The sequence below is a fragment of the Colossoma macropomum genome, unplaced genomic scaffold, assembly GCF_904425465.1.
Source record: "Colossoma macropomum unplaced genomic scaffold, Colossoma_macropomum, whole genome shotgun sequence".
NCBI classification, from domain to species: Eukaryota; Metazoa; Chordata; class Actinopteri; order Characiformes; family Serrasalmidae; genus Colossoma; species Colossoma macropomum.
Window position 1 is genome coordinate 6,443,643 of NW_023494802.1, and position 16,847 is coordinate 6,460,489.

Sequence of the window (16,847 nt, forward strand, 5' to 3'; positions counted from 1 at the left end):
ATGCTTCATCAACACCAGTGAAACAAAATGTTCTAATGCATCAGTTCATAGGTGATGATCAGTGTTTTCTCCATTGCAATATTTACAGTTTAGTTTTTATTAAACAGAAACATTTCCCTGTTGAGGCTGATTGAATTTATTTATTTTGAAACAAAACTATTCAAAATTATTCAATTATTCATTGAAGATGTGTGTTTGTGGTTTTAGGAAGTAAGTGAAATAGTTCTGATTTGTGTCACAGTTCAGCATAGTTAAACGATTGAGATATAAACAGCGTCATGCAGAGGGTTTGATGTGAAATAGTTAATTGTAGAAAAACTTGCCGACTTTGCTTTTTTGCAGTGGTAGTGATGGGTACCAGGGATTGAGATGTTTATATCCCAGATAAAACCCTTTTATTTACTATCGAAAATTGATAGTGGATTTTAACAAAGTTTTGATTTAGGCAGAAACTTTATCTCAAAGCTATAGTAAAACAATGTCACAGGCATCAGTCAGAATTGTAATATTTTGTCATGTCATGTAATATTTTTTTTGGAGGGAGCTTTTAGGGGCGTTGAACTATTCAGACATCTAGTTCCTGTCATCATCCCTCCGATTTGGTTTCTCTGTAACAAAGCATTTCACAGCAGACAGCACTCTGAATGACTGTGTTAACATCTTAACAAATGAATTATGCAGAATTTTCCAAAAACAAAAATTCCAAAAGTGGATTTGCCCTTTAACATCACCCATATAGAGTTGGGCAAAACTCGTTATTTGCATATATTGAATGACCATTGTTGGTACTGAGAAAGGCATGATTTGAATGCTTATTTCTGGATGAAAAAAGAGGCACTTCTCATTAATACACCAGCACTTGTAGTAAAATTAAAAAAATCATCAGTGCACTGCAGTTTTTGCTTTTTTCCATTATAATGCATCAATCTGAAGGTGGTGAATGAACTAAAACAAATTCGGAAGATTGAACAATCAATGAAGTACATAGTAATTTTTTTGTCCCAAGTAAATTTAAGAAGGCACAAAAGCTAGGTGAATTGTTATTGTCTATTTTTAATTACTGTGTAAATAGGTTCTCCAGTCACATTTGTGTATACAGTGTATTTTTAAAAATAATTTAGAATGGAATCAAAGTAATTAAATTCAGTTGTGTTGAAATTTGAGTTTTTGAGAAATTTTTTAATGCGCTGGTTAATTTCCTGTAGCTGAAACGAACACAAGGCCCCTTAAATGTACTGTGTGCCTGTGTGTCCTCAGGGTCATGAGGATGAGGTGTTTGTGTTGGAGCCCCACCCCTTTGATCCCAGAGTGCTATTCTCTGCTGGGCATGACGGCAATGCTATTGTGTGGGATCTGGCACGAGGAGTCAAAATCCGCTCCTACTTCAACATGGTAAACTGTCTACGTCTGCTGTCTTGCTCTTTCCCACTGCACCACTCATTATACTTTCCTGATTGGAGCTCTGATTTAGCACAGGCACTTTGTTGATCAACAGCAAACTAGTCTACAATTACCTTAGTACTTCTGTAGTTACACTAGTGTTGCTATTCTACCATTGTCTCAGATGGACACGTGTATAATATGCACAAAATCTCATTAAGGACCTCACGGTATATCATATGTAAATATTTAGCTGCATTCAAACACACATTTGTAAACTCACTTACAGAGTTGTTTAAAGTCAGCATGAAATAAAAATCATAACGTATTTTATTTCTGTACCGTGACATTACATCACAGAGGGTCTCTGAACTAGCTTTCTGTCCATAATGAGAGAGCTGAGGAGGTAAAACACAATATTATTGATATTATTATTTTTCTCCTCAATCTGGTAGGCAAAAATCTGTACACTTTAATGGAATATTACAGAAAAATGAAAAATTTTGTGTTGAGTTGTAAGTCTAGAGAATGCTGGATTATTTTGGTGCTATTTCCTAATATTTGTATGTTGCATATAAGGACTTGCACAGTGTATCTGTCTGTCTATCCATCCATCCATCCGTCCATCCATCTGTAAATCTCTTTTATCTCTCATTTCATTTTCTGATGGTTCTTTCTATCTCCCACTGTTTCCTTCCACCACCCCCCCACCTGATTCAATTCTTTCCAGCTTTGTAACAATATTGCCAAAGCAATCAGATGACAGTAATAATAACTGCTCATAAAAATTTCAATATTCCAGCTCAGCAATCCTAGCTGTTCAGTGCTTTCGCTCCTCACTGGTCTCATAGTCATCTTTTTTGTCATATTATGAAAAATAAAATGTAAGCAACAACGAATATGGAAATGAATTTCAATCATATCCAATAAGTGGCTAAAATTGGCGATTTGGATTTTTTCTGTTCTCCAATGTCAGAAGGGCTGGGAATCGGCAGCAGCTTTTTCGATACAACAGATATCACAGATGTCAGGATACAATGACACAATGCATTTTATTAATGTTTACCTTTCTATTTTTTTCATAAACAGCAACCACAATGATAGAGAAATAAATAATGATGGGGTAAATGTTAATGACATTTCACTCACTCACACAACAGCACATAAAATTTCTGCTTGACAACCTATACAAATAATAATAATAACAATAAATAGAGTAAAACCCTAATTATTAAGGCATATTGGTTGTGTACTGGATGTTATAAGTGTCACACTCAGACATGCAGTAGCAGTTTCACTCATGCATACACATCTTGTGTATGTAAAACAGTAGATTTATTCATCACGGTTTAGCCATCACTGTGCCAAAACACGCATTGAAATAAGTTTATCCACAATATATTGCTGTAGCCATATTTTGGGGGGGCCCAAAATTTTATTAAACACTTCTGTGTGAACCAGTTTGCATTGAAGTCCCTGTAGTTGCTGAATAATAAGCCTTATTATGTAATAAGCCTTTTAAGGGGTTAACAACCCCCTTTACTTACATGCTACTACACTCTCATAAAAAAACTGTTGCTGTTATGGCCTCAATGGCCATAATACCCTCAATGGTAAATCTTCAGTACTTTTAGATAACATAATAATGTTAAATTCATCATTTTAAAGTTGCATTGACCCGATATACCCCATCTTAGCTCCATTTGCATTGTGTGTACCTTATTGAACAAAAATGCAGCTGTACAGTAATAATTTTTCTGACAGTGTATTATTATGTTTACTCATTTTGCCTCCAATGTGCCTCATAAACTCCATTTCTCTACATGGTGTAGTTTTTATCTGTGTATATTTCAGATTGAGGGTCAGGGCCACGGTGCATTGTTTGACTGCAAGTGTTCTCCAGATGGTCAGCACTTTGCTTGCACGGACTCTCATGGACACCTGCTCATTTTTGGTTTTGGCTCCAGCAGCAGATACGACAAGGTCTGGAAATATTCACTTCCGTTTTTCTTTGACTTCCTTTGTCTGTTTTTCTTTCTTGCCTTCTCTGTGTCGTGCCTTTCTGTTATTCTAGGGTTGAATATCTGGTTCATTACTATTTTATAGCCTATTTCTCATTTCATCCTTGTTCCAAAGCACCCATTGCCCAGCGGTTGTTTCCTAAAGTTTGGTTAACTCTTATAAGGCTAGAGATTTATGGAGTTCTGACAAATGCAGTTACACAATTACGTAGTTAATTACACAACAAATTAAATTAATGTTTCATTTACATCCTGTACAGACAAGTTTTAGTCTGTACGTTCAACTCTTTTCCGTTTGTTGCAGTGTTTGCATAATTGCATAATTAATTACATAGTTAAGTAATAAATTACATTGACATTCGATTCACGTTCTGCATTGACAGGTTTGAGTCTGCACTTAATGAGTCTCTATTTGTTTAGTGTCAGTGCAAAACATTGCAAAACTGTAAAGGACGGTTTTTCCTTACTTTTCATCAAATTCAGATCATAATAAAATATGTCCTCTTACACCCACAAATGTTGTATTTGAAAGCTGCGAAAGAGGAATAAAATGTTGAATTAATTAAATTACAATTCCATGTTTTTTTTCTAACTGCTGATAGCTTCAATTTCTAAGGGTTACCCAGAGGTCACAGTAGTTGTTGTCACTGAGGGGTGTTTGTTGCTCATGTTTGTATGCTGATCTGTGTTCCAGATAGCGGACCAGATGTTCTTCCACACAGATTACCGGCCGCTGATCCGCGATGCTCATAACTACGTGTTAGATGAGCAGACTCAGCAGGCTCCTCACCTCATGCCCCCGCCCTTCCTGGTGGACGTGGACGGAAACCCTCACCCTCCACGCTTCCAGCGGCTAGTACCCGGCCGAGAAAACTGCAGAGAGGAGCAGCTCATACCACAGATGGGCCTCACATCTTCAGGTAGAAAACACGTAATAATATGCATATAACATTCACACCAAGGAAACATTGATGTGTACATAGGCACCAAGTAAGGGGGAGCATTGGGTCAGGTGACCCCCCAAAAATTAGAAGAAAACCTGCGGTAATGAAACTGCATAGGACAGGCTGCTGTAGTGAATCTGCACTGAATTTAGGTGCAGAGTCGCTACAGCAACCAGAAAACCGCTGTTTTCCACATACGCTTGTTTCACACATGGGTTCTTTCCCCATCAAGCAGGGTTGCCAGATTTGAGGTATTCCCAACAAAACCAGCTGGTTTGAAAGTGCAGTGTGAGTGGATTTTATACAGTCAAAGAGTTCATTTTTGTTTGGACTATTTTCTGAATATACTGCAGTTGCAGAAGAAGGTTTGAAAACAAGTCATCTTATGAATGTATATTGATCATAGTGTTGAATAACTAGCAACCCAAGGACAAACAGTTTTTGGAGTAAGAGAAGGAGTGAAGAGTGCAGCTTGTTCAGTGGTGACACTGACCGTTTTAAACCTGAAGGAGGACAGAAGTGTATGTAATATCAGAAAATCAGATCTCTGTAAGGAGACACTGACAAATATTAGTTACAAGGCAATTTTACAAGGACATTAAGAGGATTTACAAGTGATATGAGGTAATATAAGATTTGTTAGATGTAGAGATAATTTTAATAAATATATTGTGTTGTTTTTTTACGCTGTTTCGGACGTTTAAACATTTAACGGGTTTAGTGAACTATTGGATGTCCATTTTGTTTCACTCTGTGGGGTTTCACTCAGCGACTCTGCTCAATGAAAGTATATCTCTTAAAGAGTGGGTACATCATTTACCATTTACAGAATTCTAACTAGTGATTGAGTGATAGTTTCAAGTCTGATAGACTGGAAACTGGGAAATCAGTTTGCAGCACAGAATATTTAACTAGTATTTAGTTTGGTAACTGTCTTCACCATCCTTCTCCCAAATTAAATGTCTGTCATCAGATTAGGTGTCACAACTACCCCCATCTGGACCTGCGCGAGAGTGCACAAGGCTAGGCCATGTGCATTTGTTTTTCTTTTCCAGCTCCACCCTGGCTCCACCCCACACTCCTCCATTACACATGCCTCTGACTCATCCTAGGACTAATTGAGACTCCTTCATATCCCCCTTTGTTTCCCCTTTTAGTTTGCGGAGTCTCTGCGATGTTAACCTGAGTCCTAGCTGGTTTTTCCTTTGTTTGTTCCTGTGTTTTGACGCCTGCTCTTCTTCCTGGGTTTTGATTATGGAGATGCCTCTGATTGCTTGTTGCAACAATGAGTATTGGACTGTCCCCAATAAAACCGTTTCGCACTTGCAAACGATTTACATGTCTGCTACGTTACGTTAGGTCGTAAATTTAGTTGTTTTTTTTTGCCCTCTGAACAACTCAAGTTGGCATCCACTGATATATATATAAACATATACAGGGTGATTCAGAAAGATTCATTTGATTTCAAAATTATTTATTTCGCTTGTACATCATTACAGAACAATGCAGTAAATTGTAAATGATTTAAGTTAGCATAAAGTTTATTATGTAATTTTACAAGTACTCAAAATGAACCTCCTCCAGCTGTACGGACAACATCAACGCCATAGTCAAATTCATTCCATACTCGATTGAGCATGTCGGGTGTCACTGCACTCATGGCTCTTTCAGTGCGATTTCAGAGATCATCCAGAGTTGTGGAACCAACAACGGACGCTCTGAGCTGTTGGAGGTTCACTGCCCACAAAAATCACGTTACACAGTTACGACAAATTCACTCTTAGTGAAGTGGACGAAAAATGCTTTCTGCTCAAGGGTCTCCATCTCCTCGCAGACTGAAGGGAGCCATCTTCTGGTGACAGTCAGAAACTCTATGACCCCCTCTTTCAATTGGTATGTGATTGGTTCCTAGGCGCCTCACAGTTGTAAAAACTATGACGCTTTGAAATTGGATGAATCTTTTAGAATCACCCTGTATATCAAACTCAAAGTTTCTTCATTACCCCAAATGTAGTCAATCAGGCAAGACATGTCTGATATCTGAAGTTCACTTTGCATTTGTACTGAAACCATGAGGCTAATATGTAGTATATGAAGTATAATTTAAATAATTATGTAAGAAAAAAAGAAGTAATAAACCTTCAGTGTGCAAACTGCATGTCTAAAAGCAGCAACTTTTAAGCCTGAATTTTGTCCATAGTTTTATTCTTGTTTCTAGATAGGAGCATGTCATTCCATGTCTGGAACCTGTTGAAGCCCATTCCCAATAGGAAAAAGTTTGCTTGATTTTCCTTCTTCTCTGTTTCTGGCAGCAGAATGTCAGCAGAATTTTGACTTGTAATAATGATGTATTTTCTCAAAATATTGTTTCAGTGACTTGAAATAATTTATTTTCTTGAAATATTGACTTAGCAATTCGAAATAATGACTTACTTTCTCAAAATATTAACTTAGTATTTCAAAATAATGGCTTACTATGTTAAATAGTGACCTGCTCACTTGGAATAATAACTTTCTTGAAATATCAATAGATCGCTGCTGTCGGAAGAAAACCTCAGGTTTTCAGGTTTTGACATAATTTCAAAATGTCTGTTGTCCTTTAATTTAATAATTCCTTATTTTGTTATGCTAATTCAATTCTTTGAGAAAATAAGTCATTATTTTGTTGGTGTTAAGTCAATATGTAGAGAAGTCATTATTTTAAAATAGATCCTTAGAGTTAATTTTGACATACTACACGTTCAGTTGTGTACATTTGAATTTTCGTCAAGCGATCGCTTTAAACATGAAAATAAAAATTAAATAAAACTCTTTTGTTTCAGTGCCACAACATCGCTGAGAGATAACTGAATTTAGATAACTCTTTTTTTCTTCACTCTATCTCTCTCTCTCTCTCTCTCTCTCTCTCTCTCTCAGGACTCAATCAGGTGTTGAGTCAGCAGGCGGCGGAAGGTTCTAGTCCCCTGGACAGTATGATCCAGAGGTTGCAGCAGGAACAGGACCAGAGACTGGGCTCGGACTCCAGAGTCACCCGAGGTAGCCATGCTGGCGGTGATGAAGATGATTTATGTGGAATATGTATTGATGTGCCCACATGAGAATTGTGGGTGAAAACTGATGTTTGGTATTGTTCATGTACAGCTGTATGCGTAAGTGTGCACCCTCAGTCAGTGATGTGTTTTGCTGATTGTCTACATGAAAATAAGTTAATATGTCCTCTACAGAGAACACAGAAGAGACCACAATATGCAAAACAGCCAAATAAATAGCAATTGTGTACTAAAATTTTGTTTATTGTCGAGGATATGTTCATTTATTTTCATTTAGAAAATCAATAGAACATGTAATTTGACTGATGTTCAAACATTTGCATACAACTCTACATATTTATTTCCACTGATACCGATGCCAGTACATAAACATTTATAAAATATTGAGATTTGGACTACATCTACCTGGATTTTGTCGATTACAAAAAAATGTAACTTTTATGTCTATAGTGTGATAAATGCAATAAAATGAATGAAGTGCTGATGTTTTAGCACAGTATTTTAATGTTTTGCTCCCCTAGAGTACAGTAAATGTGTCAACAAAATTCTGTTAGAAGTATCAGCCAAATCTGAGCATCTGTTTGATGCCACTACATTTTTTAAGCAATTATGTCAGTGCATTTTTAAGCAGTTATCTGCTAAAATATGATTTTGACATCTCGATCCATCCCTGGTAATGTGTTTATTAATATTCTAAATGATGTTGAGGATGATGATTTGATAGATCTAAATGTGCTTGTTTATATCTAGGATCTGTAAGCTCCCCTACGGAAGTCTCCTCTCCCCCTAACGTGGGTCTAAGGCGCAGTGGTCAGATTGAGGGAGTCCGGCAGATGCACAGTAACGCTCCCCGTAGTGAGATGGCCACAGAGACGGACTTGGTGGCCTGGAGCAGACGGGTACTTGTGCCTGAACTGTCACCAGGAACAGCCAGGTAACGTACAACATTCACATACATGGGCATTCAGAAACAAGACAGACCCAAAAAGACTTTTGTGATTTTACAGAACAACGGTTATTAGCAGAACTCTTATGTGGGGCTGGTCAGCGAAGTGACACAAAATGAGCCAACAGACACCTTTTCCTCCTGTAGCCTCTGCCTCAGCTAACTATATCTTACCTTTCTTGCCAGTGAAACATTCATTTAGTTGGGTCGCATGCATGTCTCTGTTGGTCAGAGTTAAATGGATCAGCATATGGAATTGTGGATTTCTGTGTGCTACTGTGTTTTCTGTCGCTATATAAAAGAAGCTCCATGTCGCCTTTATTGTTGGATGCACTGAGTGAGCATGTGCACACATTCACACTGGAATTTGGGTCACTGTGAGCTTATTATTGGTTTATTTAATAAATATAATGCGACTTTGTTTTTTGTGACTTTTGTGACTTTTTTGGGCTTTGTTAGATCATGATCTGTATATTTTAAGCATTGAGAAGCGAGGGAGAACGCTAAACATCTGCAGTGCTGTGGCTCACACTCTGAAGATCAGTTGCAGGTGTATTTCACTCTTTAGGTTAATGGATTGTGGTTTGAGGAAAAGAGATCTCAGAGAACTTAGGTTGGAGTGGCAGCTTCTGCTTTGCATTGGAAAAAATGAGTTTGAGGCATCATTTTTCCCAAACTTAAGATTAACTACATTTTTGTCATCGTGTTGCTCTTTCAGGAGACTGCTGTTTTTTTAAATAGATGGCTTTTAATTTACTCATCATCATTTCTGCATCATGGCCAAGCAGTTCAAGCAACACTAGCAGGATCTGTTTGCTGATCGTTGGAAGTTGAGGCATATACAAGCTTCAGACCGTAGAAAAAAGAAATATTGGCACAACACCATGCAAAACCAGAAAGTCTGGCTTTGCAAATATGGCCAGTAACGAATCTGAAGGTGCTTCAGAGCACCATTGTCAGACCTAATTGAAAATAAATGTTGCCTTTTTTAAGTGGTTTGTCGAGTCTACTTTTATTCAAGTAATGCAAATACATGAAATTGGAAGTGCACATTGTATGGCACATAATTATTTTAATTATATAATAATTTATTATAATTATTATCCACCAAATGATCTCAAATATTCCCATGTAATGATTCTAGCCACACAAATTTAAAGGGCCTGGATTGTGGAAAACTTTCCCTTGCTTTTTTGCAATAAAAGAATTAGATGTAGTAAGTAAACACTGATATAGTTTCATAACATAACATTTACTCCCCAACCCCTATGATACATATATTCAAACTAAGCTGCAAAACAGCCTATTCTAGATTCAGTTGGGCCTCTTTTATCAATCTTCCTAAATTTATTCTTAAATTTGTTCTTGAGAAAAGTCTTAGGAAAAAGTCAGAAAAGTCAGATTCATGACATGTTCTTAAACTGCAGAATTGTTTTGAGTGAATATAGACTCTGTTCTTACCTAAAAGTGAATATAAGTGGTTTTTAAGAAGAAAATTTTTCTAACAACGGTTGGTGAATAAAGCCTATTGTTTTTGTGATGTCATTAAAACTAAAGCATTTACATATATTCTCCTGTACAACCTACATTTAGCGCCACTTCTTCATGCTGAAGTTATAAGGAGTGTTTCAGCCTGGACTGTTGTTAAATAAGCCTCAATACAGGACAGTCAATCAGAACAGAGATCATCAGTCCTAAATGCAGAGTAACAAAAGGTTTGAAAATGGTCATGTAAAATTGAATTATGACTGTTTTTGGTGCCGAAAAACACAGATGTTATTAGTGGACAGCTTGAAACCTCATACTCTGCACATTTTTATGTTGCTCTTACACACCTGCCTAAGCTCATAATTAGCTTTGTAATTAGTTTATTCCTTCAGTCAGGTGTGGTAGTTTAGGGTAACTTCTGGAGCAAGGTTTCCTTAGGCCAGGATTGAAAACCTGCAGCTCTGTCCGCCTTATATTTCACATGACCACTGTATTTAGAGACTATGGTTTTCGAAATATCCAGTTGGGAACTGAAGTGCTGTTGATTACTGTTTTTAGTGAAGTCAACATAAGCTTGCATACTTGTTAAGTTATTGTTCTGGGACAATGTGCTGTTTGTGGCTGAATGTGGCTTCATAACTTCTCTTTGAAAAAGCCTAGTTGTCGTCATTGAAAGCCATGGCCATAAAATGCACCTAGATGAAGGACTGCCAGTTGAACATCACTGTTTGCAACAGTCAAGCATTATTGATTTCTGTTATGCGCAGTTACAGAGGAGTGGGTGATTTGGCAAAAACATAACATCACTATTCATAAAGCACAGGATCTTTTTTTGACATCTGATAGAAAAAAACAGTAGTGTCACATGTAAAAACTACTGTCAAAAACTCACACACTCACTCATCATCTACGCCACTTATCCTTAGATGCTATAGCCTATCCCAGCGCTTGCTGGGCGGAAGGCTGGAAACGCTCTTGGCGGGTTGCCAGTCATACATAAATGCATAGTCACACACACGCTCACACCTAGGGGCAATTTAGCATCTCCAAATAGCCTGACTGAATGTTGCACAATGGGAGGAAACCCACATAGACATGGGGAGAACATGCAAACTCCACACAGAAAGGACCCTCGTCACTGGCCCTGCTTGCTGTGAGGCGACAGCACTACCACTTTCAAAACGGAATATAATAACATTTCACACAATGCACTGCACTAAATCCAGTTAAACAGGACTATTTATACTCTCTTTGTAATGAGACATGTATTTTCAGTGTTTTGTCAGTACTGACGTTATACATGATATTATTACATTCTCAAAAATAAAGATATGAAACTGTCGCTGGGGCAGTACCCCTCTTGTCACTGGGGTACATCTCAGTACCTTTAGTCTACGTCTAAGTTGTATTGACTCCACACACCCCGTCTCGTCTCCAGGCTTTTTATTTTACTTTTCTATTTTAAAACATTAGATTATGAAAAGGTACAAATATGTACTTTTCACCTGGGAAAAGTTTATTTAAGGTACACAGTTGGACCTTAAAACCACTGTTGTACCTTTGACGGTACATTTATTTACAGAACCTTTATTTCTAACAGTGCAGAAAAGCATGTTGTGACATAGTGTGACATAATTTCTCATACTATATTGCCCAGCGCTATATTAGAGCATCTCATCTTTGATACATGGTTTTATACACATTTCCCAAACAGTAAATGTGTCTTTTTCTGTCTTTGATGAGGTGCAGTTTTGATTTTTATGTTGCAGATTACTAAATAATTACGTGTTTATGTGTGCAGTAAACAAGAGATCTGGAGGGCAGCTAGAGGAGAGGAGGAGATGAACATCTACAGATCAGAGCGGAGGAGACGCAGCATACACAGCCAGTACCACAGAGAGAACCGGGTATATATACACACACACGCACACACACACTAGCTATAATTTAACTTCTAAATTGAGCTCAGAGTGTGTATAAAGGTGTATATCTTTCAAAGCAGCATGCAACAGAGAACGCAGTGGAGGAGGGGCGACGTTACCAAGGCAACCAGCACAACTACCACACGCGACTGGCTGTGGAAGAGACGAGCAGACAGAGCGAACCCAACGAGGAGGAGCCTAGCGCCTCAGAGGTACACACGCATACACACACACACACACACACACACACACACACACACATACACACTCTCATTTTTCCTCAACCGGTTTAACGTCTGTGTTCTCTGCAATCTGTCACTCAGAGTTAAATCTCTTCATCTGTAGAGTCATGATGCTCCATTTAGATCATGAAGGGCTTTAATTAATTAATTTAGTTAATTTCATGTATTAGGGTCAGTCAGATGACTAATTTTAATACTTGAGTATTTGTTATATTGGTATTTGTTTCTCTATTTAGTATTCAGAAGCTTCATTTTCATCTAAGTCTCAACAGTTAAGGTCCTGTAAATTTCATCAGCAAAGACCTTTAGATCAAATAGTCGTGTTTTATATTACACGTTTTGCAATAGGTTTATACTACCACCAGCCACATTACATGCTTTGTTGATTTTTTAAGGTGAAACTGAGATAACACATCTTCTACAAACAAAACACTTAAATATAACATTTACAGTGCACAAATTCTGTTTATTTATGTGCCAGAACTTTTGCACCAGCTGTACATTTTTTGTTTAATTTTTTTCTATTATGTTAAATTCAGCAGTAATTGTGCATTAAAATGAGCAGATGTGTGTTCTCTGTACACTGTAAAAAAAATGTTTTAACTTAAAAGTTAGTGTTTGGGCTGACGTACATTTTTGAGTAAATTTCTAACAGTAAGTTAAAAGCATAAGAATCTATTTTTTATGCCTTATCAACATACTATTTTGAAGCTCACAAAACTCAAAATGTTAAGGTAGCCTGGACAACTTTTTAAAATTAAAACCACCATATTTTTTACAATGTTAACTGAGGAAAGTATGTGTTAACTGACTTTCACATAGAAAATCAACAATACATGTCATTTCTACAGGGGTACCCAAACATTTGCATATGACTGTATATGGAAAATGTTAGAAATACATAAGTTATAGCGGCTTTTGTTGAATGCATCATAAATTTATGCCACTGCATCAAATTACATCACCATCCACATAGCTACTGAGGCTAAAAGAGCAGAGATGCCTGAGAAGCCACATATGTGGGAGCAAGGCATGTGCGTATCCGTAAGGCAAGGCAAGACAAGTTTATTTATATAGCACCTTTCAAACACTGCTGTCATTCAAAGTGCTTTACAAATGAGAAAATACAGTGAGAAAATAGGTTTTTTTAAGTAAACAAGAATCTAAATTAAAAATATGATTAAAACACGATTAAAACAATAGATTTAAAAGAGAAAATTATTTAATTAAAATAAAATTAGAAATTAATTTAGGATAGCTAGAATATTTCATTAAAATGTAAAAGTTAGATTAGTATTAAAAAAGTGTCGTTACAGAGGAAAAGTGGATAGAAAAGCTAACAGTGTTTAAACTGGAAGGTTTTGAGCCTGGATTTAACAGTGTCCAGTGTCTGGGCTCTTCTAATGCTCTCTGTCTGCTGGTTCCTTTTAAGCACAGCATAGTAGCTACACACTGCTTCTCCATGTTTTAGTCTTTACCTTCAGCAGGACTAACTGACTATTTCCTAGTGATCTAAGAGTTCTGCTCGGCTCATATTGCTGCAGCATGTCAGATAAATATGCTGTTCCTGCACCACTGAGTTCTGTAACAGACTGGTAGTCTGACTGGGAGGATTTAAGGGATGGGGTGATGTGTTCCCTTCTTTTACTCCTATTGAGACTCTGGCAGCTGCATTTTGAATCATCTGAAGATGTTGGATTGTGTTTTTTGGGAGTCTAGTTATGAGACCATTACAGTAATCAATCCTGCTAGAAATAAAGGCGTGGATGAGTTTCTCCAGGTCTGCTTTAGTCATAAAATCTCTCGTTCTGATCTTGTTGATGTTCTTAAGGTGATAAAAAAGCTGATTTAATAACTGCTTTAACATAACTGCTAAAACTTAGATCAGAATCTATTAGTACACCAACCAATGCTGGTCGGGCCAGCCCTTAAATGCTTTTACTTTTATTAATCATTTAAAGTGTTCCAACTGTAAAGTAAAGCCCCAGAATGAATGTTACTCAGGTTCTCTGTAATTACTGATATTAGTAATTATTTTAACATCCGAGTTTCCAATCGCTTGCGAATCTCATTCATTTTTACTGAGCAAATACTGTAAATATTACTGTGTAGAAATCTACTTTCAGCTAATGAGTCATTCAAGTCATCTGTAAATAGAACCTTACATTTTTCTTAATTGACACAGGACTCCTTCTAGTTATAAATAACAAACTTCAAGAGTTCTTAAATTGATAATATGATACGGTATCACATGGCTACATTTACCAAGATATTAATCCCTTCTGAGTGGGGGCATCAGCGTTTCTAATAAAAACTGGTGTCACTGATAATTGCCAAGGTTCACACTACTCAGTAATTTTAATCCTGTGGAGAGGGTTTGTGTGCTGAGTCACGGCTCCATCTGCTGAGTCAGTTTTGCTTGTGTAGAGTTAGTGCTGCATGTGGAATATTAGTAAATATAATAACGTTCATTCATATCCCCTGTCAGGGCGAGGCAGACGCACGGCCACCCAGCAGAGAGTCATCAGATGAGGAGAGAGAGGAAAAGGAACCCTGGCCTGATGATCACAGCAGCTCCAGGTAACAAACACCCACAAACGGAAACAGAAACTAGCAGTGAAAAAAATGACTTGTTAACTGTAATACATGAAAACTATGTCACAAATGTAATGTACACTGCAAAATGAACTAAAACTAAACAGTATTAGAGAGAAGAAAACTATGTTGAAGTATATTAAACCATGTAAAATAAGGTAAATGTATGTTCAGCATGAAGCATTAGGGATCGTCTACAAGTGAATCCCTTCTATGTCAGAATTAAAAAGGCTTATATCCTACATTTCTCTTGTATTTAATTTTCATCTGTGAGGTCCACTTATGATGTTTACTCAGGTTTATGTAATTTATGGTTTACATGACAATTTTCTGTCTTTTATTAATCCCTTAGAATTAAACAGGCTGTTTTTGTTACTGTGACTTTAAAACTGATATGTGTACTCGAGCTCTGTTCTGATTGCATTTTGTCATATAATAAATATGACAAACATTGCTCATAATGTTGAATGTCAGCACAGTGCTCTCTGGCAGCACTAAACTCTCAGTGCGAAGTGCTCCGCAACTTTCAAGGAAGATCACAGCTCTCAGAGTGGGCGTGGCTGTGTGTTCAGAAGACCTGTCACTCCAAATCGGTTGCCCAATAGAGGGTGCAGGGCAATGCCCTCTTCTAAAACCCGCCCGCTGTGAAAAACGCCACAAGTCAGAAGCAAAAGAAAGCTTTCAGAAGCAAAAATATATCAGTAAAATCAGCAAATAGAAGCAATAACTGGCAAAATGAATACGTTTATATCAGAATGAAGGGAAATTAGTAGTAATCTTTTTTAAATAATTAAGTTTTATGTAACTCTCATTATTTGTATTTGCAGCTTATTTTGGACATTTTAATACTTAATATTTTGCTTGTGGATTTTAGTATTATATTGAAAACATTTGGCACAAAATCAACCCCATAAAGATTTGCTACCTAACTACTGCTGCGCTTAATTTAGCATAGCTAAAATGACAAAACCCCTTGTAGGGAATGAGTTCAGTTTTTTTTGAGTGCACCCCAATTATTGACAAAATATTCACCATAATACCAGAAACCAAATTAAACTAAATTAAAAACTAAAACAAAAGTATTAAGGCGCTCTTGAAACTAACTGAAACTAAACGAGAGTCTTTTTGTTGTGTTATACTATTTAGATGTAATTATTTAATATTTTATTTGGCTTAATTATGTAGCAAGTTATAGAGTTGCAGTTACATTTGATTTACATTCTGTAAGGATAAGCAATGATAAAACTTGGCAAAAATGTAAAGGATATTTTTTTAACAGAAAACAAGGCCAGATGCACAGCAACAACCTTTCATCAAATTCAAATCATAATAAAATCTCTTCCTCTGCTTACAAACACAAATGTGCTGTTGATTAAAAGTTTAGAATCTGCACTTTCATTGAGTTATGACATGGCGATATATGACATAGCTCGATCTCAAATTACGCGACGCTAAAGTTCTACCAGTGGGTTTACAGGTTAGCGTTATATAATTTGTTCTGTTCGGTTCATAGGTTTCCCTTGAGCCAGTTTTGTGTGTGTGTGCTTGTGTACACAAATGCTAAAACATCTCTCTCTCTTTGTGTGTGTGTGTGTGTTTATAGCGAGTACTCCAGTGATTACTCAGACTGGACGGCGGATGCAGGCATAAATCTAGAACCACCCAAGAAGAACAACGTGAAAAAGAAAAAGAAGAATGCTAGCAGTTCCGAGGAAGACGGAGACAAGAAGAAAGACAAAGATGCCAAGAAAGAGAGGAGGAAGGAAAAACAAGACAAAGATGGAGCACTACCAAAGAAGAAGAAGCCAAAGGAGAAGAGGAAGGTGAAGAGTGTTTATGTGTCTTCCAGCTAAGTGCTGAGTTCTGTGTTCTGCAGGGCTGGTGATGCATGTGAACTTGCAGTAATTCTCTGATGTGTATATGATGAGCGTTCTGTTTGGGTTTGTTGTTTGCAGAGGTTACCTGAGTTCCAGGAGCAGGGTCTGACTCTAGAGGAGTGGCTGCCCTCAGCCTGGATCACAGATACTGTACCACGGAGAAGCCCCTTCACCCCTCAGATGGGCGATGAGGTAACACCACCACATATATTTATTCTATTATTCCTACCAATGCATGTTCACACACAGTGGTACTGAACCTTTAGGTGGGTTTTTTTGTAGTTTTGCTGCTCTGTTTCAGTGTAAATACTAGGACTGGCATATTTAACATCATTCATATAATAATGCATTGATGCAATAAAGCATGAACCAGTTTTTTAAA

At 37.2% G+C, this 16,847-nt stretch overlaps 1 protein-coding gene across 3 annotated transcripts in view; it reads left to right on the forward strand.

Moving 5' to 3' along the window:
- LOC118822005 (pleckstrin homology domain interacting protein) overlaps nucleotides 1-16,847 on the forward strand; it is a 64,112-nt gene that overhangs the window by 23,211 nt on the left and 24,054 nt on the right. For 2 of the 3 annotated variants that reach the window (XM_036590767.1, XM_036590769.1), the window contains 10 exons: nucleotides 1,258-1,392; nucleotides 3,235-3,363; nucleotides 4,096-4,321; nucleotides 7,262-7,381; nucleotides 8,146-8,329; nucleotides 11,631-11,736; nucleotides 11,829-11,963; nucleotides 14,482-14,573; nucleotides 16,192-16,411; nucleotides 16,544-16,657. In XM_036590767.1, coding sequence (XP_036446660.1) covers nucleotides 1,258-1,392; nucleotides 3,235-3,363; nucleotides 4,096-4,321; nucleotides 7,262-7,381; nucleotides 8,146-8,329; nucleotides 11,631-11,736; nucleotides 11,829-11,963; nucleotides 14,482-14,573; nucleotides 16,192-16,411; nucleotides 16,544-16,657 — 1,461 coding nt within the window. The remainder of the gene's footprint in view (nucleotides 1-1,257; nucleotides 1,393-3,234; nucleotides 3,364-4,095; nucleotides 4,322-7,261; nucleotides 7,382-8,145; nucleotides 8,330-11,630; nucleotides 11,737-11,828; nucleotides 11,964-14,481; nucleotides 14,574-16,191; nucleotides 16,412-16,543; nucleotides 16,658-16,847) is intronic. The other variant, XM_036590768.1, reaches the window with a different exon arrangement.